Source organism: Baudoinia panamericana (genome assembly GCF_000338955.1).
Source record: "Baudoinia panamericana UAMH 10762 unplaced genomic scaffold BAUCOscaffold_12, whole genome shotgun sequence".
NCBI classification, from domain to species: Eukaryota; Fungi; Ascomycota; class Dothideomycetes; order Mycosphaerellales; family Teratosphaeriaceae; genus Baudoinia; species Baudoinia panamericana.
The window spans coordinates 14,682-36,109 of record NW_006911268.1 but is presented as its reverse complement, the minus strand read 5'-3'; the positions used below and the strand labels follow the sequence as shown (position 1 = coordinate 36,109).

Below are 21,428 nucleotides of genomic sequence, written 5' to 3'. Positions count from 1 at the left end.
TGTACTTCACACGCGATATCACCACTACGCGTTTCACTGCCGTGCGCACTCCTTTCTTGGATTTAGTCTCTCTGTGCACACCTACGCCGTAGAGTTAGAACAGCTTGGCATTAGTGTTAGCGAGAGACCACTTTCTATGTATTGCGACACCTCTGCCGAGCCTCGACTCCACTCACATGCCCGACTCTCACCGATGTCGCTGCTGTCGATCTTCAGTCTCGGCAATCTAATCAGATCCGTTAACTTTCCTGCAACGTCACCGATGGAGTCCTCAACGAAGCGTTTGTAAAATCTGACTGGCACAGCTGTGCTCCACTTCGGCAGGACTTGCCAGCAACGATCCCACCTCTTCTCTGGGAGACGTACGCCGCGCCGCTGATGATACCTCGGATCTGATTAGATAGCCGCTAATGTAAACCGAAAACGGATGATACACCGGCGACATCACTCGGTTGTACGATTGATTTGTCGAGGAGCCAGCGCTATGTTGTCTGACGACATTGAGCTTGTGTGACAACAATTGTAACCAAGGCATGCAGTCCCCATCAGGATGCTTTCTGCGCTGTCGGACTCCCCTGCCGGTTTCGCTCGAGAAAGGAGGCTGTCATTGCGGAAAGAAATTGAAGCTGCAGAGCTGTTTGTTCGTGTTGATTTCACTTAAGGACAAACAACGTATACGGACAAATTGACTCCGGTCCGCCACTACGACACCATCTTTTCAGTACGACCATGTCGCCCCATGCTGTGTCTGTTAATGGCCATAGAGCTTCCCATCAGTACACAAACGGCAGTACCCATGAGAACGCCAATGACGGGCAACAGGTATTGCCGTCACTACTTAAGAGCGCCAAGGACGTGGACGATGTGCATGATCTGATATGTGTCGGCTTTGGCCCAGCTTCTCTGGCGATTGCTGTTGCACTCCACGATGCGTTGGAGGAAGGCAGTCCAGAGTTGCGGACGAGTCGACCTCGAGTGAAGTTTTTGGAGCGACAAGAACGATTCGCATGGCATGCCGGCATGCTCCTTCCAGGAGCGAAGATGCAAATCAGCTTCATCAAAGACCTGGCAAGCCTACGGAATCCGAGGAGTCGCTTTACATTCCTAAACTACCTTCACGAAAAGGGACGACTTGTTAAGTTTAGCAATCTTGGCACTTTCCTTCCTCAGCGCATTGAATACGAAGACTACATGCGGTGGTGCGCGAGTCATTTCGAAGACGTTGTCGACTATGGTCAGGCCGTGCAATCCATACGACCCGGAAGCACAAATCCCGTCACGGGCCAGGTCGACACTTTCGATGTCGTTGTCAAGAGTCTCCGGTTCGGAGAAGTATATACCCTACGGACGAAGCACGTCGTCATCGCAGTGGGCGGTAAGCCAAACATGCCAGAGTGCTTCCCACCGCAGCATCCTCGCATCATCCACTCATCGCAGTATGCCACCAATATCGACTCGATATGTCCTCGAGATCAACAGCCGCGATCAATAGCAGTCATTGGCGCTGGTCAGTCTGCGGCTGAAGTGTTCGATAATCTCTCTACCAAGTTCCCAAATGCCAAATCGTACTTGGTTATTCGAGGTGCGGCACTCCGACCGAGCGATGACTCTCCGTTCGTCAATGAGATCTTCGACCCCAGCCGTGTGGACGACATCTACGGACAGGCAGCGAAGATCCGGGCTGAGCAGCTTGAACGAGATAGGGGCACCAATTACGGGGTGGTGCGCCTGGAACTTCTAGACCACATTTACAGCAGGCTGTATTCGTATGACGTTCAATACGGTCATGACGATGTGAAGTGGCCGCAGCGCATCCTCAACCACCGCACGTTAACTGCTGTCGAAGACTCTGATCTTGACGGAAGACCTGTCCTTACACTCCGCATCCGCAACGATTCCGGCGAGTATTGCAAGTTTAAGCAACCGAAGGAGGAATCGTTGACGGTTGATCTTGTCATCGTGGCGAGCGGCTACCGAAGGGATGCTCACGAATATATGCTCAAGGACCTTAGACATCTGATGCCGAAGGGCGGTGACGCTTATGAGACGTGGAACGTTCGGCGAGATTACAGCGTTCAGTTTGGCAAGCACACCGTGCAGGATGACGCCGGAATCTGGCTGCAGGGATGCAACGAACAGACACACGGTCTGGCTGACAGTCTGCTCAGCATCCTAGCCGTACGTGGTGGCGAGATGGTGCACTCGATCTTCGGCGAGCTCAGCAACTGAGGTCGTATATCCTTGCAACAAGCCCCGGGAGGTCTTTGACGCTCTCGCGGTTCACATTGTACCCTGTGAAGTACGCTTGTATCGCAACCCACGAATTGGAAGCCGTGGTTTGTCTTGCTTCCCAGCAAACACTTTACACTGTCTGATCTCGCATCGCTCTGGGGTGTCCGTCTCTGGCAAGTATCTCATATGCAAAGGTCAACTTGCTACCTTCATTTTCCGCCTTCCTACCTCCGCATTTGAGACGTACCGTGATGTTAGCACAGCTCCACCGCTCCGGACGTCAATGGATACCCAAGACACACAAGCATTCGCCGGAGATTTCGGCACGGCGGACAATCTCGCCCAGGATCGTACGGAATTGCAACCAGAAGCTCCTCGTTCAATGCAGGAGAGGAGAGGTTTCAGCCAGTGGCGCGATGCTATCAACTCGCCCATTGACTTGTCATTCGACCTGGCTTTTTATCCTACCAATTGGATGCTTCGGCCTAGGAGCGATGCTGTCAGTGCGTCAAGATACATGCATTCAGTTAACGAATCACGTCCGCTACCGAAGCTGTGAGCCACCGGTCTTGTACTTCAAGGAAGCTTGTCTCATGCTTTGTTACCAAAGTCTCTGTAATGCAGCAACGCCAGCCTGAGTTACATGGAAGGTGGGGCGCTCGTCGTACTTCCCTCCTCTGAAACCGCAAACACCCTTCTCATTTGCAAATCGGCTCTTACCGGCGATCACTTCTTCAACCTCAGACAGGCCGCACGAGAACCACGGTATTCGCTCTGCGACTCTGCCAGCCAACAACAACATGTCCACCAGCGTTGCAATGGAGAAAGCGCTCGATGTCAACGAGCTTCTTGAGCTCATGCTCGCCTCTCTGGATGTGCGAACGTTCGTCTTCGCCGCTGCCCTCGTCTGTCACCGCTGGCATGCCATGACTAAGCGGATCATTACCTCAAACAGCGTGATGCGCACGCAAGAAGCTCTTCCTACAACCGTGCAAAGACATTTCCGAGATCCTTGAGCCGAACAATTCCCTTTCAAGGATCGCAACCGGTACGTCGAGTACGAACCCTACCGCGGACTGAGTGAGAGCCAGCTTGACCCTTCGCTCGTGCTACCGGATCCATGGTTTTATAAGAGGAGCTTCTTCACCACCGGTGCAGGCATCCTGGAGATGCTTCAAAGGCAGGAGCAAGGGTGCAATTTGCGCCGCGACACGCTGCTCTCGCAACCTCCGGTTGCTGAAGATCTCTGGCACGCCAAATTCGGGAGGAGTGAACGTGCCTTCACAAGCCGCCACGGGCCAGCGAACGAAGGGGACGTGAAGGGCATCTTCACCAATGGCAGGACGATCGCAACGGCACGAGAGGCGACAAGGGTGCTGGAGAAGGTGATGCTCGAGCATTGGGGCAAGGCAGTGGACTGCGACGGCACTACTTTGCATGTCCCAGGCAAGAAGATTGGGCGGGCGGAACTGAACGAGCGCTTGCGGACTGCTGGTCGAGGTGCGGCGAGTGGCAGCACCGACCGGGCAGCGTGATGGGGTGGTAGCGGGGAGAAGGATGTGAACCCGCCGTGATCGTAAGCAGGGCGTGCTTGTGCCAGCCGAGCAGCTTGAGTGGGCAGGGCTGCAGAGGCGTATGCGCGCTGATGTGTACGCTGACTGTCGATAACAGTGACGTCGGGTCGCCGTGATGGTGCGGACACGAATCATGGCTCGTGGTGGGAGGGATGCAAACAGTGTATTTAAACCACTGCTGGCTTTACATTAGCCGAACAAGACCTCGATCCGCTTCTCCCAATGCTTATCGGCCGACACTGAGATCGGATTTCAGATACGTATACATGCGAGTTTAGGAAGACGTCTGCCGCTAGTCGCTATCCTCGTCATCCGCAATCACAATCCGCCCTCGGATACTGCTCCGTAGTGGTTTCGTAACAGGCACATCATCTTCATCCTCCTCGTCCTGGTCCAGCGTATTACGCTCTTTGTCTCCAAGTCCAATCGTTCTCCCGCCATGACGCAAACCTGCCGCAACATTCCCATTCACCTCAGCCAACGCCCGGGGTCCGGTCGTCTTCTCCGCAGCCGTGGGAGAAGTAGAAAACGTCTCTTCCTTTTCCTCTCCCTCTGCATCATCCTCACTGACATCCTCGGCCTCAGATGATGACTCGGTAACAGCCCTACGCTTAGACAGCTTGGTAATGACATCCTCGTCCCCAACGGCGTCCCCCACGTCCATATCCACGTTGGATGCATCGGAATCACTTTCCTCCTCAAACGGTAGCGTCTTCCTCTTCTTCTTCAGCACCATCTCCGCCTCCGCATCCCCTTCACGCATCCGACTCTCATCCTCCTCACCAATCCCACTCTCGTCTTCATTTCCACTCTCCTCATCCACCGCCCTCTTCCTCTTCCCCATCGCCTCCCCTCCTGTCGTCTTCTTCTTCTTCTTCTCCGTCTCCCTCGTTAGCGCACCGTTGATAACACCCTTCGTAGCCTTCCTTCTCTCCTCCTCCAACCGGAAGAATTCCGCATCCGCCTCACTATCACTCTCATCATCGCTCTTCGTGACGTAAAGCGCACTCTTGATTTTGCCCTGCCTTTCTTGCTCCTTCTTGCTCCGCTCCGCCGCCTTGGCGTCTACTTCGGCTTCGGTAAGCTCCGTGCGGTTGCGCTTGGTGAGGCGACGGCGCTTGGGCACTCTTTCGTCGTCTTTTTGGCGAGGAGAGCGGAGGTTGGGCGGAAAGAGCGCCTCCGCCTCGTCTCCGGAGGAGGCAGAGTCGTCGTCTGAGTACGTGTTCGCGGTTCTCCTGACGACAGCGACGGCAGAGGAGGACAGATTCCTCACCATATCTGCCGCCGCCCTCCCCTCCTCCCCAAACCCGGTCGGCGGATCAAACTCGGTCTTGGCGATCGCTTCCACCCCCTCTCTCAGCCGCTGCGTCGAAAGTTCAGCCGGGAAAAGCCACGTCCCGTCCACATCATCGCTCGCGCCTAACCTTTCCAGTCCGAGCGTGGCGAGTAACAGACGCAGATGCTTGTCCTTGAACAATTGCGTCTTCCGCTCCTCCGTGTCTGGGATGAGGAAAATGGGCGGGGGCGGTGGGCGCTCGGTCCCTGCTCCCTCGTCGACCGCAGAATTGATATCCTCCCAAGCCGTCCGCTCCTGCACCGCTCGCTCCATCTCCTTCTTAACCCACTGCACTGCATCGGCTTTTCCTTGCTCCAGCAGAAGGGTAACAGCCACGGGTACCTTCATCACCTCGCTCACGCCCGCTTTGAACCCTAGCTGAGCAGGCGGTCTCGGCGCCCTTCTCTCCACCGTTCGCTCAATACCGTTTTGCAGGTAATACACGCTCGCCGGAATCTTGCTGAACAGCATCTCTACCACACACATCTCCTTCCACCCCTCACCCTCTGTTTCCTTCTCCATCCACCTCACACACCGCCTGAACACCTGCCGGACCAGCGTGTCCCAGTCCTGGAACGCCGGGCTCTCTGTGCTCAAACCCCCGGGTCCCTTTACAAGTTTGTGTAGTAGAAGTAGGATGTCGACTCGGAAGAGCAAGATCGCGAGGTCATGTTTGAACGCCAGCCGGTAGAGATAGCGATGACACCGTTTCAGCTGCTCCGGCGTAAGATCGGCATGGTATTGGAGCAGAGCGAGGAATGTGTTGAGGCACGGTTGGGTGAGGAGTTTGGAGCTGAAGCGGGCAAAGTCGAATCTGCGCTCTGTTGCGGTCAGTTGAGCTTCGCGAGCGTCTTCGTTATCGGCTTCTTGGTCGTCTTCGTTGGGCATGACACCGGCTTTCCGTGCTTTCTTCCGCGCCCTCCGCTTCGACTGGATTTGCAGCTCGGCGTTCTGTTTGCTGTACCTTTCCAGCATCCGGACGAAGACGTGTACGCATTCCGTTACTGCGTCGAGGTAGGGTAGGCCTTGGTTGTTGTAACTTCGCAATATCTGTACGATGCGATCGTGGGTGGCTTCGTGGTAGAATATGCGATTTTGGATGTTCTCTGCGATCTCTTGGTCTTCTTCATCTGGACTTTCACTCATATCGTGGACTGTTAGGAGGATGGAGGTGAAGGCCAAGAGCGTGGTGTGCAAGTCTAGCCAGGACTTTTCGTCAAGGTAACGCTGCATGCTTCGGCTGATCAGGGCGAAGGTGTGGTCGTCGAGGACGGCGGCGATGTAGGCGTATGTGCTCTCTTCTCCTGCAGAGGTCGGAGGAGGTGTGAACGTGGTTGCTGTCCGACGTGCGCGTTCGGCGGCCAGAAACCAGGAGATGAGGTAGAAGTAGTGGCGCTGGTGGGTAGGGCTTATACGGTCCGCTTCACTTGCAATAGCTTTTCGGAGGCCGGAGAAGAGAGGGTTGAAGCCTGAGTCGAGGAAGTCCTCGACGAAGCTGCGGAGGTGCTTCCGTGCCGTCTCCGTCAGATCAATGCGTTGGCAAAAGTCGGCCTGTCTGAGCTCTTCAAGACCCGCATGTTTGCCGTGATGCTTGGGCTTGTTCCACTTCTTGCTCGCGTCCATTATCTGCAGGGTGGCATCACCGTTCGTGATGCTCGTCTGGCCCGTGACTGTACTTAGCTTCTCGTCTCCGCGCTTGACCCAAAGCATCGTGCCGAAGCGGTTGTGGCGGGAAGGAGCGTGTTTCCGATAGCTTTTGTGCATGTCGCGCTCCTTCTGCATCAGCATTCGGAGTTCGTCGGCTTCGTGGTGTTGAACTTGCTCATCGTGCATGAAGAGCTTCTTCGGGTCGATGCCTTTCAACAAATGGAAAAGGATCTCGAGCAAGACAACATCCTCATCCTGGAAGTCGTCCGATGCGCCGGAGCCAATCGTAAGCAGTAAGTTCAAGACGTCCTGTTCATGGAAGACGTCGATCGTGGACGAGCGGCTGATCTCGTTCTCGTCGCCTTGCGAGGGTAGCATCTGCGGTTGGGTGATCATGGCCACATTACGGAAGAGATACATGACCAGCTTAATGATACCTTCGTCCCGCTTACTCCGCTCTCGGCGTGGTTGTGTCATGGACGGCAACGCCACTCGGACAGCCGTCCGTAAGATGGCGGCGTGCTCATAGTGCAGGACGGCGCGCTTGTACCCAACCTGTGCGAGTTGCAGATACGGCAGATGCCGGTGATGGTTCACCGTCGCCTTCTCATCTTCCAGGTCCAAGGGCCACGTCAAGGGTACGAGCAGCTGTATACACGCCAGCGCCAGCTTGCCTCTCAGCTTGTTGTCCGTCGCCGTCTCGGGCCATAATGCCAGTATCTCGAGCAGATCGCCTTGCACCAGGTTGGCTTCAGCGAGGCACCGCTTGACATCGTATCGGTTGAGCTTCTCGTCGTACTATAACGCACTTTCAGCCTTGAACATCGTATACATCTACCATTTGTGGATATCATACCAATCGCAGCCATCTCAAGATATCGTTCAGCGCCGCCAGCGCATCGTCGCCAATGCTGTATGTATCATCGTACGCCGAGCTGCCTCCCACCACATTGACGAGCGAGTAAACGTATGCGCGCACTTCCGGATCGACCGTTTCGCTCTTCTCCCACAACTCCATCGCCCTGTCGTCAATGTCGTCGCCAACTCATATTCATCGTCTGCTTGACGGGGATCAAATCTACGGAAGACGCGTCGACGCGGAGCGCGTTTGAGCCGAAAGGCGGGGGTGGGGCCCGAAGAAGATATCAATCAATGCTCCAATACAGCTTCAATCAATATTGCAGTGCAGCTTCAATCAAACAGGGGTCTTGCTAAAGCCACAACGCGTGCACCAACGCTGTGAACGCGTTGAAGTTCGTCCTTTAATCAACGAAGAACCGCTCACACCAAACGATCGCTTCACCAACAGTTTTGCCAACATGTCCGACGACGACGAGTCTCCCTCAGCGTACACAAACACCCATCGCGCATTTCTCCAGGTCCTCCTCTCCCGCCAATGCCTGACCTACGCTGAAGCCAAACCACTCATCTCCACCATCGAAACCGCTTCCAACCCCGCCCGTCCAACGCTGCCGGAAGACGTCTCCCAGGAAGACTTCACGAACTACATCGACGCCCTCAACACCGCCATCTCACCCTTCGATCTCGAGATCAGGAGTACGAGACATCAGGTCACGAGGGAGCGGGTATGGGCGCTCGTGAATACGAGTAGTGATGCCCTCACGCAGATGAGTACGACTTTCAGTGCGGAGGAGATGGGGTTTGTGAAGAGGGTTCTGGATGCGATGTTCGACACGAATAACACGAGGGAGAAGGAGGTGATGGCAGTCAGTTCGACGCAGGCTTTGAGGTTGTGTAAACCTGGTGCAGCGAACGCGGATGAGAGGAGGAGAGATTCGGGGAATGATGAGGTGATGCAGGCTATGGCGAAGGACAACGGGGTTACAATGTCGCAGGCGGAGAGGGTTCTTGAGTTGTTGGTGGAGCAAGGCTGGTTCGAATTGAGTGGACGAGGGTACTACTCTCTTTCTCCCAGGACGCTGATGGAACTCCGCGGCTGGCTGGTGGACACTTACAATGAGCCCGCCGACGAGAACGATGACGAGGACGACGATGACGAGGGTGAGAGGCAGCTTATCAAGTTCTGTGCTGCGTGCCGAGAGATCGTCACAGTAGGCCAGCGATGTCCGGACCTGGACTGTAACGCACGAGCGCACGATCACTGCGTGAGAAATCTGTTCCGTGCGCAGGGAGGGAGAGAGCAGTGTCCGGTTTGCAAAGTGGCGTGGAGAGATGCGCTGCCTGTGGGCGAGAGTGCGGCGAAGTGTGGGAGAAGGACGACGAACGGGTCGCGTGGTGGAGACAACAGGAGAGGCGGCGGTGGTAGAACGCTAAATGGCATGGTGGATGAGGAGAGTGAGGCTGAAGAGGGTGCCGAAGAGGTCTGAATGGCTATGGTTGGGCGTGTTTTTCAGAGCGAGGCGTCCGGCGCTGAAATGTTCGGCGTGGTCGATTTGTTCGAATCATGATACCCTGCTATTTGCAGCGGCTCACCGTATCCTCACCAGTAAGCATATACCACAGCCACGCACAAAGCGCACCGCGAAGCGTTCCGTTGCGCCGTCGCCGCAGAATGCAACCTGTCCGCACCGCACCATGTCCCTCTTCTCCCTCTGACAATTTCCCCGCTCATCTGTACGACTTCTGGTAGCGCGCACGCGCACCCGGACCGCCAAACTTCTTCGGCTCACACCGGCGGTTGTCGGCCACGAGGAGGGTACGGTCGTAGGCGACGAGTGCTTGCTTGAGCTGGTTCTTGCTGTGCTCGTCGATGTATTTCTGGTAGTATGCCACCTATACCAATGCGTTAGACAGAGTGCTAGTCGCAATCATGTGGAGAGGCTGGTCGCTTGATTGTTGCGAAACGTACAATGCTCTTTGCGATCGCCTGGCGGATGGCGTAGACTTGCGAGGTGTGACCACCACCGCGTACGCGGACGCGGATGTCGACATCGGCTGTGTATCACAGACTGTCAGCACACGCCTCTTCTTTTCGCTACCCTCTTCTCTTCGCCGTCCTTGTCCCGCATAACCCATCACTCCTTCATGTCATCCTACGCCCACCGCATCTCCACCTTCACCACCTTTTGCTCTTGCCCTCCCCATCTGTTCACACCCAGCCGTAGGAAGACATACCAAACTTGTCCGGGCCGAGAATGAGCACCGGCTCATACACCTTGAACCTCAGAATCTGCGGCTCAACGAGCGAGAGCGGCTTGCCGTTGACTCGGATCAGACCCTTTCCTTGCCTGCAGTGCGCGACGGCGGTGGCGGTCTTCTTCTTGCCGAAGCATTGCACGCTTTGAGGAGCCGACATGGTGGCGGCTGTGAAGCGTGTTGATGCGTCGTCGGTGGAGTTGTAGGGTAGTGGTGGTTGTTGCTGGCGCTGTTGTGTGTCGTGTGCGATTCGCTGGGCTTGGCAGCAGATTTCGGCCGGGAGAAGCCGCGGTGTCAGCTTGCCAAGACTTCGAGCCCCGGAAGCCGGGAGCCGCCGCTCCGAGAGCTGATGATGGCTCGTGCTTTCGAGATGCGAGTCGCACTGAGCATACTGTTGGTATTATTCACGACTAAGTCTTCCCGAATAGTATCGGCGAGTGACGAGCGCGAGATGCGATGGCGCCCATCACCACCGCCTCCAACGAAGAAACTCATGCCGCCCTCCTCGACGCCCTCGACATGCAAAAAGTGCCCAAACCCTTCCGTAACCCCCATTACCGCGCACCACAACGCCGCAACAAGAACCTCAAGCAAATCCTTTCCGAAGCCCAGCGCGCTCAGCAGAGTGTCCTGAACACACAGCAAAACTCTGGCGCAGTGACTCCCCAAACCACTGTAGAAGGCGACCCGGCATCCGCAAGCTTGAACCCTAACCCAGCGCAAGGGAGCCAGGACCTCAACCGTCTGGTACTGGAGAAGAACGCCCAGCAAAGCAACGGCACTGGCGCCGCTGCGACGTTGAGCGTGGGTCTACCTACTTCGTCAACGGGACCCAGCGTAACATATACGAGCATCCAAGCTGCGCCGAGCAAGAAGCCCAAGAAGAAGTACTGCGATATCACGGGCTTGCCCACGACGTATACGGATCCGAAGACGGGCTTGAATTACTACAATGCGGAGATGTTCAAGGTCGTGAGGGGTTTGTCTACGGGTCAGATACAGGAGTACTTGGCGTTGAGGAACGCGAATACGGTCTTGAAGTGAAAGGCTGTCAACCAAGCATGGCCGCGAACCACTCATCTAGAGACCGCATGATAGTGCAAGTTACACTTGACCCACTGGCAGATACACTACTGTGAGAGGCAGGAAGGACCCATATTGAGTGTCTGCGCACATGAGAACTAGCGCGAGAATTGCCGGTGAAGGTTTCGAGTACCGAGGGGTAGTAGAAAGGTGGTACAGGATGATTAACGACTTCTGACGGAATAGGCGCAGATGGCCTATTATAAGGCACTAGTCGCGCCCGCAAGTTCCAACAGAGACGGTGGGAACAGCGCAAGTCGAGAGTGAAGGGTCGAGATAGATTGAGCGGAGAAAACCAGGCATGTCCGAGCGGTGACTGCGGAATGCAGTCGGAGTCGAAGAGGTGAGCGAGTCGAGATAAGGGGACAGCAGAGTCGGTGATGAGCTCGCAAATCGGCATTGCAATGGAGATGAGCAGGGCTGCGAACGACACCCAAATGGTAGTCGCTACTCCGTGCACTGCAGTCCACTTGTTGCAAGACGAAAATTGGTCGGTTGCATTACTGAGTGTTACAGTTCGTCCGTATCTTGTAAGACCAACCATAGTCAAGCCCCCTCCACCCACACCAAACCTTTACGGCCCGGTGCTCAAGAGGGCGCTCCGGCTTAATTGTGATCCAGAGTTGCTTGCTCTGCGCCTGTGTGACAGTGTACCGTAGGCTTATCAGGAGTGAAGCGGACAGTTACAGCTTTCGTTTAAGGAAGGTTCTGTTGCCAAGGCGTTCTTGGTCGTGTATAGATATGCCTCATGGCTTAGGAGGATTGCGGGCATCGTGCAACACCCCATTATTGCTATCGAAGGAGCTGGAAAGTGCCCAGCTCATGCTGCATGCTGACATGCCGGCATGAACCGTAAGTCAAGAGTGTAAGTCTATGCTTGTTGAGGGTCAAACACCGCATTTATACCGGCAGAACTACTGCGCTTGTCGTATGCCATATGAGGTTGTGGCGTATGATAGCTCATCGCTGTGTTTGCGCAAACTGTCTTGGAGACACTGACTGAACTTTTGGCCGGCATTCGGGCGGAGGATCTCGGCTTGGCATTCACCTTGATGATGACCGTCTCGACGAAAATGCGCTCTCCGTCTCCGCCTTCTGCTGTACTTCCGATGTCTGCACCGATTCGAAAGCTTTGTCGCTCAGCATCATAGCCGCGTATACTGCATAGCGGACAAAATGGAGGCAATGCCCCCAGTTCGCCTCCGAATGTTGATGGCTCGGACGATAACGGACGAACAAAGCTTCCACTCTTGCGTCATGCGCTTCGCTGATAGACGAGAAGAGAAGGTGAGTATTGCGTTCTCGTATTGTTATATTACATTTTTCTCTGCTGCTTCGAAAACGTGGACAAGCTGGCAACCAACATCAATATGGCGGACGTCGAGTATATGGTCGCCCCAAAAGCACCGCCCGCGCTTCACATCCCAGAGTCGAAGTCTACCGTGAAAGTGTCATGCATCGATAGGTAAGGTAGGCCGTCGATGAAACAGCTTGTTAATCACCACGCTTAAACCGCACAGTACATCTCGTCTCCGGTTACCCATGGGAATCTTTTTGCAACCGGACTACAAAGGCCACCCCGACCTTCTCGGACCTTGCTTTTCCTTCCTGATCGAACATCCAAACCGAAAGCCCATCCTCTTCGACCTCGGTGTCCGCAAGGACTGGGACGTCCTACCTTCAGCCCCCAAATGGAAGGAACTTGGCTGGACGATTGAGGTCGAGAAAGACGTCGCCACCATTCTGACCGAGAACGGTATCGATGTCAAAGGCGGTGCGATCGAGACCATCATCTGGTCCCACCATCACTGGGATCATGTTGGAGATGCATCGACCTTCCCGGGGTCTACAGGATTGGTTGTTGGACCAGGTTTCATGGAAGCGCATACACCTGGCTACCCCAAGCGGAAAGATTCGACCCTGATGGAGACAGACTTTGAAGGCCGCAATGTTCGCGAGATCAACTTTGAAAAAGAAGGCACCGGTTCGAAGATCGGCCGCTATAATGCCGTTGACTACTTCGGCGACGGCAGCTTTTACCTGTTAGACACACCCGGTCACAGCGTTGGTCACATGTGCGGCCTTGCTCGCACAACCGCTGATCCTCCGACCTTCATCTTCATGGGCGGCGACGCCTCACATCACGGTGGCGAGTTCAGGCCGACCGAGTACACGCCGCTCCCAAAAGAGCTGACGCCCGCTCCGCCTCGTCGACGCGGCCAGGGAATCTGTCCCGGCCATCTTCTGGAGCAGGTCAACCCGCATGGGTCCTCGACTCGTCCATTCTACTACGTCACCAGCATGCTCAGTCATGACAAAGAGGTAGCGGACTGGACAATCGACGGACTGGGCGAGTTTGATGCGCATGAGAATGTTCTGCTGCTGCTCGCGCATGACGATGCTGTTGTGGATCCGGCGCAGTTTGATTTCTATCCGAAACCACTGAATGATTGGCACGAGAAGGGGATTGGGAAGAAAGTGAAGTGGTTGTTTCTGGGTGATTTCGAGCAGGCGGCGAAGGCGAAGGAGAGGGGTGAGGACGCTTTTACTTGGGGCAAGTATCCATAACTCTATTGGTCATAATAACGATTTCTGAGGACATGCCCCAAATTCAATGTGCATTCGTGAATTGTGATACGTTGAACGCACCTGCGGCGCGATAGATCAGGTTCATGTACCTGCCGTGTGAATGGTTGGAAAAGCTAAAAGCCTGTGCGCAGGCAACATTGCTCTGAACGCCCTTCAAGCACCTCTCTCCAGTTATTACTTCATCGATATCAAGTTGACGCCATTTTCGGCGACATTTGCGCATTGTCGAGATGGAGAATGCGAAAGTGAAGGCCATATTCGGCGACATTTGCGCATTGTCGAGATGGAGAATGCGAAAGTGAAGGCTCTCGCTATCTCAGAGCTTGTCGATAATATACTCGTACACCTTGCCACGAAACAACTCTACACAGTACAGCGAGTCAGCAAGTCGTTCCGCAACGCCGTTATGGAGTCTGCCATGACCAGCGCAGAATGTGCCGATTCATTGAGCCGGCAGCCAGCAAGCATCTGGCGCAAGTCAATGATTTGCTGGCCGGAAAGACAAGGCTCACAACACTGCAATACATCGTCTTCAACTTGGTGCCGGAAAAGGATCCCAACATGCTTCTCGTCGCCGCTCGTAGGAGGAACGCTTTGAGGCATCAGAATGAGTATACCAGGAGCAAACACCAGTCGTGGCGTAAGACGAAAGTGGTATCGATGACCATCCAGCTTAAGGTCGTTTTCGAAGGGTGGATTGACATCGCGTACTCAGTGCGCGCCCGTGAGCCCTTCAGACTTTTCCGAATAGAAAGAAAGACGTGGAACAGCGATGAATTAACATTGGGCGTTCTTGCGGACTGGCTCACCAACCACAACGGTGTTATGCAAAGCGAGCACATCGTGAGTGCTGAGACGCCTGCCGAGCAATAGGCTGAGAACTACGAGGATAGATATTTTCACGAGTGAATCGACGCCCTCGTTGACTATGTGATGGACGACGGGCAGTAACCAAGAGAGTGGAACAGTGTGGGCGAGTAGTGCAATGTCTAGGGGGAAGGCACGCTCGCATGTGATGAGCTGGAGCCGAGGCTGATCATTTGCGCTTTCCCCGTTCAAGCGCCATGCGCAATGGGCCCGTGATACACCAACAATCAGTGTTGATAGACATTCTCGTCAATACTAGACGACTGCCATACACTCAAGTATAGAGTAACAGACATGTCACACCCCAACCGCAAGCATTCTGTTGCCTCTTCCAATAGTAGCGCCGCGAAACGACCGATCGACCCCATCACGCGAACTGCACTTCGATACTCGCTCAGCTCCCGTGAGTATGAGCTCCTTCACCAGTATATCATATCGCGAGCCCCGACGCCGGTACAAAAGCGCACTCCCGATCCCAAGCGATACGAGAAGATCACGGAGAGCAGCACAGAGAACGGCGACTACAACATCGCAGCGTTACGGGCAGCACTTCGCGTGTTCGTTGCGGCTTACGTTGGGCTGAAGGGGTGGGAGACGCTTACGGAGAAGCTGGCAAGTCGAGCACAACGGCCACCAAAGGCAGCGACATCGAAGCCTCGCTATGCCAATGCGAGGATCGCGTTATCTTTCTCCACGATACTGCTCTTCCACCGGCTGCTGAACCGCTTCTTCCGCCATCTACGGAGTGCGCTGCTCGAAGAGAACGCAGCTTCTTTTCGCAAGCGCAATCCGAGAGTGACAAAGCTACTCACTTCAGTGTACACACCCTCCGTAGGTGCTTCCCTAGCCGGCCTACTCCTTGGCATATCACCCGCCGACCAGCTCCGGATGACGATAGCTATCTACGTCTTTACTCGGTCTCTGGAGTCCAGCTACAACGCACTTGACGAGGGAGGCTTCATCTGGAGCAAAGACGAGACCGGCAAGCCGCGCAAGCCGTGGTGGTTCGGCAGCTGGCTACTTATGCCTTTTGCCTGCGGTCAGCTGCTGCACGCTTTCGTCTTCGACCGAGAATGCTTTCCGGAAAGCTACGGGCGCTTCATTCTCGCGCGATCGCCGGAGTACGTTCAGCTGCGACCCAAAGGCCATGTAGCGGAAGGCAAGCCATGGCCAACGACTTTCGACATAGTCGATGCGTTGGCCGAGCTCAGCAATCTCCGCTGGCCGCCTTTCGTCTCGCCAATCCTCTTCCCACAAGCGAAGTCACCGCTGCCATCAGGAATGGCACTGTCAAAGGTCAGGCCCATTACAGCACCCGCACACCCCGGCACTCTTCACACGTCTTGCGCTCTCCTTCACCCTCAAGATCCTAGTTGCGGACGCGTCTACCTGAAGTACTGGATTGCTGCCTTCCCTACGATGACGAAGTACTTCACTCTCATCTACGGCGCTTTCGCCTTACTAGCGTACAAGAAGCTACTAAACAGCCCCATTCCATTCGTGAACCGGCTTGCGGCGCGCATCCTCCGGATTAGTTTGTTCATCACCGGCGCAATCGGGACAAGCTGGGCTAGTATCTGCCTCTTCTCAAACATCTTCCCACGTACTCTTCTACCAACTCAACGGTGGTTCCTGGGTGGCTTTCTAGGCGGGCTATGGGCTTTCATTGCACGAAGGGACGAAGGAAGTACTTTCACCTACAGTGCAAGACTGTCGATCGACAGTCTGTACAAAGTCGGGAAGAAGCGCGGCTGGTGGCGAGGTGTTAAGAATGGCGATGTCTTGCTCTTCGCGGCGGGCTTGGCACTGCTAAACGTGGTCTATGAGAAGCGCCCCGGTGCGATTGATAGCGCAGTAGGGAGGAAGGGTATTAGTGCATTGAGGGGAGAAGGGTGGGTTGATGTGCTTGAGAAGAAGGGGAAGGATCAGGCAAGCGAACGGTTTACGCAAGATGGAGATGTGGATGCGGCGAAGGATGCATGAGTGATCTGCTTGAACATTGGGAGCCTGTTTCCACGCGCCTAACGTTCAGCACAGCTTTGGGAGACCGCAGCGGTGTCTGACACAGTACCGCCATCCCTCTTCTGAGATTTGAGCGCGCTGCGCGAGAGACTGAGTCGCGAACGCGTTCACGCTACTATTATTGACGTCTTTCCGGCTCTTTGCGTCCCGACTTTGAAGCATAGATACAACAGCAATGCTGCAGGCTTAATAACGAGCCGTCGGCCGAGCATGTGCTAAAGCTTCCGAAGATGTCGCTTTGTCACGTGTTCGGCCGAGCAATCCCCCAATGGCTGCACTTCAACCTTTCTAGAGGTCCATCTCGACGGGCAACTTCACGGAAGGCCGGACCTATGGCTATCCGTCAGTTGACGTCGCTGGCTCTTTGTCACGACGTATATGTATCTTCGAACGCTTCGCCAACGACGTGCATCTCCCGAAGTAAGCGGTGAGCAACTCGACAAACAAAACCAACAACTCACGTGACGAACGATGGCGCATCGACACGACATGGAGACGAGCGATACAAGAGGTGCCCATCATCTTGCAGGCAAACACATCATAGTCGCCGGTGCTGGTGTCGCTGGTCTAGCATTCGTGCGCGCACTTGCTCGCAGCTGGCCGTCTGATATCGACCCACCACGGGTCTCGCTGTACGAGCGAGATGACCGCACAATCCCGCCTGAGAGGTGGGGCTACTCACTGGGTATGCGTAGCGACAAAGCGTCTGGCGGTCTACAGGCACTGCGAAAGCTCGGCCTTCTAGACGAGACAATCCAAGCCAGCAGTGCAGTACTCAATCCGAGTTGCCACTTCCAGCTTCGAGATGCTCGTTGGCGAACGTTCTTCAACAAGACGAGTCCACGAGTGCCTCCGGATGGTCTTCCCATTGACAGATTCCGCGTCGCCAGAAGCAAGCTGCGGCAAGTCCTAGTGGATGGCTTGCCGAAGAGTGCAGACGCGCACTGGCGAGTAGCTTGCGAGTCAGCAGTGCGACTGGACGACGGCAGGATACAAGTCCCGCTCAGTGATGGCTCCGTTGACACTTGCGATCTGCTGATAGTATCGGACGGAGCCAACAGCAAGATTAGAGCTGCCCTCCGACCTCACGACAAGCTGAGCTTCGCCGGCGCCGTCATCATATCAGCGATCTCGAGCTTCCCGAAGCACAGTGTACCAAAGGAAGTACGAGAGGGCTCTGGACCCGTTGTCAGCGGCGAAGGCACCAACTTGATAACTTTCCCGATCGACGAGACGAGTGTGTCATGGTCGGTCACCTACCGAGCAGCTCAGCCTCGACCAGAAATGTACGGTAAAGAGGCAGAGGCCGCTCAGGGCGAGCTACTCAACGAGGCGCAATCCCGTGGACACGCCTACGCGGACCCGTTCAGCCAAATTATTAATGCTTCCAACCCATCCACGCTGAAGGTATTCAATGCGATGGTGAAGGAGCCAATAACCCATATGGAGATCTCAACCAACCCAGTCGTATACATCGGTGACAGTAATCATGCTGCCAGTCCTTTCGCCGGTAAGTTGCTGCTTCTCAACTCAGTCGTGTTCGCGTGCATGTGGGTCCGGACGTACTGACGATTATACGCAGGCAACGGAGCCAACTTGGCACTCATGGACGGCGTCGAGTTGGCTGAAGCGCTTCTCAGTGCTTCAGACATCGAATCTGCCGTGACCGCATTTGATGCGATAGCCGTTCCCAGAGCCAAAGGCATATGCAAGTCAGCCGGGTTCATGATACGGGCATTACACTCGACTGGATGGGAACTGTGGTTCTGGATGACGTTTCTAGGATTGCTGAACGTGGTCTTACAGGGGTTGGGTCGGTGATCGTTCTTCGCAGATGCGCAGTATAGCGACGCTGCTAACAATCACCACTCTGAGACACAGTACCGGACCTCCTTGATAGTAATGCAGTTGATGGCACACGATAATTACTTAGTCTTGCACGTGGCCGGGCGGCTCCACTCTTGGCCTGTTCGAACTCGTCTCAGCCATGCGACTCTGATTGTCCAGCTCCTTAACCTCAAACAGGCCGTGCGGCTTCCGGTGGCCTTCGACTTCGTGAATCGCTGGTTCGGCGACGGCCATCTCCGAGGGGCGAGATGATGTTGCCGGCTGCGGCGGCGCTGCTGGTCTTGCGCGGTGTCCTCAGCGCAACAACACTTGTGTGACAGCCCGTGCGAGCAGCTGGAAGCCCACTACAGCAGCTATAGGGATGCCAGCAATCACTGCGGGGGAGGGTCCTCCTGGGATATCGGTGCCGCTGACGAGAGAGCAGTCTGGACTGTCGCTGACGCCGGTGTTGTAGCAAATGAACGTAACGATGTGGCAGTGGTTCGAGAAGCAGCGCTAGTCGCAGCCTGGTTAGAATTGGCATACACCTCATGGAAGCGAAGGGTGGGTTACTGTGTTCGCTTCGTGACCATCTATTGGGTGAGCGTACACTTGCGCATTCGATACGCTTGCTCTTGGAGACGAACTAGAGCTTTACGTCCGATCCAATCTCCCTCCCTACTCGCGCTCGGACCAGATGCGAGAAAGCTTCCTCACAAAACCACCTTGCTATCGCGTCTGCTTGACAGTCTTATAGCATCGAAACTCCCCCGAGCTGAATCCGGATAATCTCGGCTGGGTCCGCAGAGGAGACGCCGAAGGCTGCAGATGTGATGACCAGCCTGAGTATCACATTAGCGTCGAGAACAACCAAGGTATGACGGTAGGCGAAATCAAGGACGCGGTGCGACAGAACCCGCCGCTCGATCGCCGGCGATATATCTACGAGGTGCTAATGGTCATGTCAAGACCGTGTTGTGGAGCAGTCTCGTTGCGTTGCGTGCGCCCGGGGTGAGCTTGGTGGATGTTTTTGGTTGTCGATGGCGTGCGGCAGAAAGTTTCTAGCCGGGAATGGTGGCCAGTAAGGAGGCCGATGTACTTTGGAGGCGTGCCCCGGCGGACAGTGTCGGCGTGGACATGGGTGTGTTGCACCTGTCGGTCCATCGCGCAGTCGAACGTATAGCCGCTACATTGTGCTCAAGCAATAGTTGGCCATGTCCGCCTTCTGAGTTTGAGGTCGCACGCAACACCTTCTCCTTCCGGTGAGGTGACACCACCTAGAGGCCTGTCGTTCTCAACCTGCCGTTCTCAGCCTGCGGTAACGGTGCACCCACTGGCCGCACCAGTCCAAGACGGTATCATTTTGCTTTCCGACCAATCCGCCCGGCCTATCTTGAGGCCCGCAAGTGTACTTTTTGCGAAGCAATACTTTCTCAAGGCTTCAGTGAGATCCAGAAATCGATTTTAATAATGAGGCGTGGCCCAGTGGATTACCTCGGCCGTTTGCGATTTGAATGCCACCAAGACTTACAGTACTTCGTGATGGATGTGCTCTTCAATACTTATAGAACCCTCTCCCACTTTTCTTGCCCAACCACCCCGCCTGCACCATTAACCTCAAGCGAACAGCAGGCCGGTACTTGCTGTCCCCTAATTGCCCATGCAACACCTCCATGATACTCAAGCACGTATCCAATCCGATGAAGTCTGCAAGTTGTAAGGGACCCATGGGCACATTCGTTCCGTTCTTCATAATCCCATCTATACTCTCTTCGTCTCCCACGCCGGTCTCGAGACAGATGATTGCTTCGTTGATGTACGGCATTAGGATGCGGTTTGCGAGGAAGCCGGGCGAGTCGGCGGAGACGGAGGGAATCTTGCCCATTGCGCGGCAGAAGGCCAGGGCGGTCGCGAGCGTGGTGGGGGAGGTTTGCAAGGCGGAGATGATTTCTACGCCTTTTTGGACGGGGACGGGGTTCATGAAGTGCGTGCTTATGACCCTGCTGGCTGCGCTCAAGTCGGTGGCGTTGTCGGGTGGGCAAGTTGCGCGGGCGAGGAGGGTGATGGAGATGGAGGAGGTATTGGTCGCTAGCACTGCGTGCGGTGGGCAGACCTGGGCTAATTGGGTGAAGATGGACCTTTTAAGGTCGACAATCTCGGGCACGGCTTCAATGACCATGTCCACATCACCCAGGTCATCCATCTTGGTGGTCGGGGTGAGACGGGAGCGGGTGGCATCGGCGTCGGATTGGGAGATCCTGTCCTTGCTGACGTCTTTGGAGAGGAGTTTGTCCGCAAACGCCAAACCTTTGTCGAGGCTCTTCTGGGAGTTGTCGACGACGACGACGGGCACTTTGGCCATGCGGGAGGCGACGAGGGCGATGCCGAGACCCATCTGGCCCGCGCCCACCACCCCGAGCTTCTTCACCTCCGCTGCTTGAGCTTCCGCCAATGTTCGCTGCGAGAGGCTGAAGGCGCGGCATTGTTGGCACACGTAGCGGCCCGAAGCCCGTAAAGCGGTGCGGGAGGTGAGAGCGGTGGACATTGTGGGTGGCGGTGTAGAATCTGGGAGGAGGTGGTGGAGGAGGAGGAGGAGGAGGATGTGGAGGAGGAGGAAGAGCAAGAGTGTTCGTTCAATGCTCGCTCGGCATTAAGCCTTCCCTCAGCCGAACCGAGGCATGTGAAGATGGGTCCAAGCGCCCAGTCGCGTCTAACTGCACGTGTATACGTGCCTCCTCTGTCTTACATCTTCACATCGCTTCACCTATTCATCCACATTCACGTGACCATGGTAGAGCTACACCTCGTCCCCATCCTTCCTCCGAGTCGTTAACACTGACAGTACTACCAGGAGAGCCCACACGAGCACCAGCAGAGTCTCCTGCTCTCACGCATCATCACGAATGTGGTATGCGTTGCCTTATCATATAGATGGATAAGCATGGACATAAAGCTGACTTCCAAGTAGGAAAAACTCAACGAGGCGATCATGCTGCTGAACAATAGCTTGCAGGCACGTACCCAGGTCTGCTCACCGTCGATTTGGACATGACTCGCTGACACGGTGTTTCAGGAGATCAACGTGCAGAACATGAATGTCGAGCTGGTCGCCCAGATGTTCAAGAACTACCAAT

General features: G+C 55.3%; 13 protein-coding genes across 13 annotated transcripts; 8 read left to right on the top strand and 5 right to left on the bottom strand.

Annotated features, from left to right (window-relative positions):
• Positions 1–165: 165 nt before the first annotated feature.
• Positions 166–632, bottom strand: BAUCODRAFT_254220 (uncharacterized protein). The gene has a single exon (XM_007681811.1). It carries the CDS (start codon positions 533–535, stop codon positions 272–274), a length of 264 nt encoding a protein of 87 aa, XP_007680001.1. The 5' UTR covers positions 536–632; the 3' UTR covers positions 166–271.
• Positions 633–729: 97 nt separating this feature from the next.
• Positions 730–2,214, top strand: BAUCODRAFT_59325 (uncharacterized protein; the record flags this gene model as incomplete). Its single annotated transcript, XM_007681720.1, has 1 exon — positions 730–2,214. A coding segment is annotated over one exon (1,485 nt), but the record flags the coding sequence as incomplete, so codon positions are not given.
• An 818-nt stretch (positions 2,215–3,032) lies between these two features.
• BAUCODRAFT_151005 (uncharacterized protein) lies at positions 3,033–3,767 on the top strand (the record flags this gene model as incomplete). The annotated part of the gene is made up of 2 exons (XM_007681810.1): positions 3,033–3,221; positions 3,270–3,767. 2 exons carry the CDS (start codon positions 3,033–3,035, stop codon positions 3,765–3,767), a joined length of 687 nt encoding a protein of 228 aa, XP_007680000.1.
• Positions 3,768–4,098: 331 nt separating this feature from the next.
• BAUCODRAFT_125560 (uncharacterized protein) lies at positions 4,099–7,807 on the bottom strand (the record flags this gene model as incomplete). The annotated part of the gene is made up of 2 exons (XM_007681809.1): positions 4,099–7,587; positions 7,646–7,807. The coding sequence occupies 2 exons, from the start codon at positions 7,805–7,807 to the stop codon at positions 4,099–4,101; spliced, it is 3,651 nt and encodes a 1,216-aa protein (XP_007679999.1).
• Positions 7,808–8,138: 331 nt separating this feature from the next.
• On the top strand, positions 8,139–9,044 carry BAUCODRAFT_51868 (uncharacterized protein; the record flags this gene model as incomplete). Its single annotated transcript, XM_007681711.1, has 1 exon — positions 8,139–9,044. A coding segment is annotated over one exon (906 nt), but the record flags the coding sequence as incomplete, so codon positions are not given.
• Positions 9,045–9,378: 334 nt separating this feature from the next.
• Positions 9,379–10,066, bottom strand: BAUCODRAFT_125558 (uncharacterized protein; the record flags this gene model as incomplete). Its single annotated transcript, XM_007681808.1, has 3 exons — positions 9,379–9,543; positions 9,620–9,705; positions 9,886–10,066. 3 exons carry the CDS (start codon positions 10,064–10,066, stop codon positions 9,379–9,381), a joined length of 432 nt encoding a protein of 143 aa, XP_007679998.1.
• Positions 10,067–10,298: 232 nt separating this feature from the next.
• BAUCODRAFT_253760 (uncharacterized protein) lies at positions 10,299–11,160 on the top strand. Its single transcript, XM_007681807.1, has one exon. It carries the CDS (start codon positions 10,363–10,365, stop codon positions 10,948–10,950), a length of 588 nt encoding a protein of 195 aa, XP_007679997.1. The 5' UTR covers positions 10,299–10,362; the 3' UTR covers positions 10,951–11,160.
• A 1,347-nt stretch (positions 11,161–12,507) lies between these two features.
• On the top strand, positions 12,508–13,728 carry BAUCODRAFT_37456 (uncharacterized protein). Its single transcript, XM_007681575.1, has one exon. The coding sequence runs from the start codon at positions 12,532–12,534 to the stop codon at positions 13,555–13,557; it is 1,026 nt and encodes a 341-aa protein (XP_007679765.1). The 5' UTR covers positions 12,508–12,531; the 3' UTR covers positions 13,558–13,728.
• Positions 13,729–13,783: 55 nt separating this feature from the next.
• BAUCODRAFT_253934 (uncharacterized protein) lies at positions 13,784–14,667 on the top strand. Its single transcript, XM_007681806.1, has one exon. The coding sequence runs from the start codon at positions 14,011–14,013 to the stop codon at positions 14,449–14,451; it is 441 nt and encodes a 146-aa protein (XP_007679996.1). The 5' UTR covers positions 13,784–14,010; the 3' UTR covers positions 14,452–14,667.
• Position 14,668: 1 nt separating this feature from the next.
• On the top strand, positions 14,669–16,683 carry BAUCODRAFT_253807 (uncharacterized protein). Its single transcript, XM_007681805.1, has one exon. It carries the CDS (start codon positions 14,740–14,742, stop codon positions 16,426–16,428), a length of 1,689 nt encoding a protein of 562 aa, XP_007679995.1. The 5' UTR covers positions 14,669–14,739; the 3' UTR covers positions 16,429–16,683.
• A 273-nt stretch (positions 16,684–16,956) lies between these two features.
• Positions 16,957–18,288, top strand: BAUCODRAFT_77518 (uncharacterized protein; the record flags this gene model as incomplete). The annotated part of the gene is made up of 2 exons (XM_007681786.1): positions 16,957–17,977; positions 18,050–18,288. The coding sequence occupies 2 exons, from the start codon at positions 16,957–16,959 to the stop codon at positions 18,286–18,288; spliced, it is 1,260 nt and encodes a 419-aa protein (XP_007679976.1).
• Positions 18,289–18,308: 20 nt separating this feature from the next.
• BAUCODRAFT_254058 (uncharacterized protein) lies at positions 18,309–19,003 on the bottom strand. Its single transcript, XM_007681804.1, has one exon. It carries the CDS (start codon positions 18,845–18,847, stop codon positions 18,485–18,487), a length of 363 nt encoding a protein of 120 aa, XP_007679994.1. The 5' UTR covers positions 18,848–19,003; the 3' UTR covers positions 18,309–18,484.
• Positions 19,004–19,654: 651 nt separating this feature from the next.
• BAUCODRAFT_253769 (uncharacterized protein) lies at positions 19,655–21,189 on the bottom strand. Its single transcript, XM_007681803.1, has one exon. It carries the CDS (start codon positions 20,837–20,839, stop codon positions 19,850–19,852), a length of 990 nt encoding a protein of 329 aa, XP_007679993.1. The 5' UTR covers positions 20,840–21,189; the 3' UTR covers positions 19,655–19,849.
• Between the last annotated feature and the right edge of the window lie 239 nt (positions 21,190–21,428).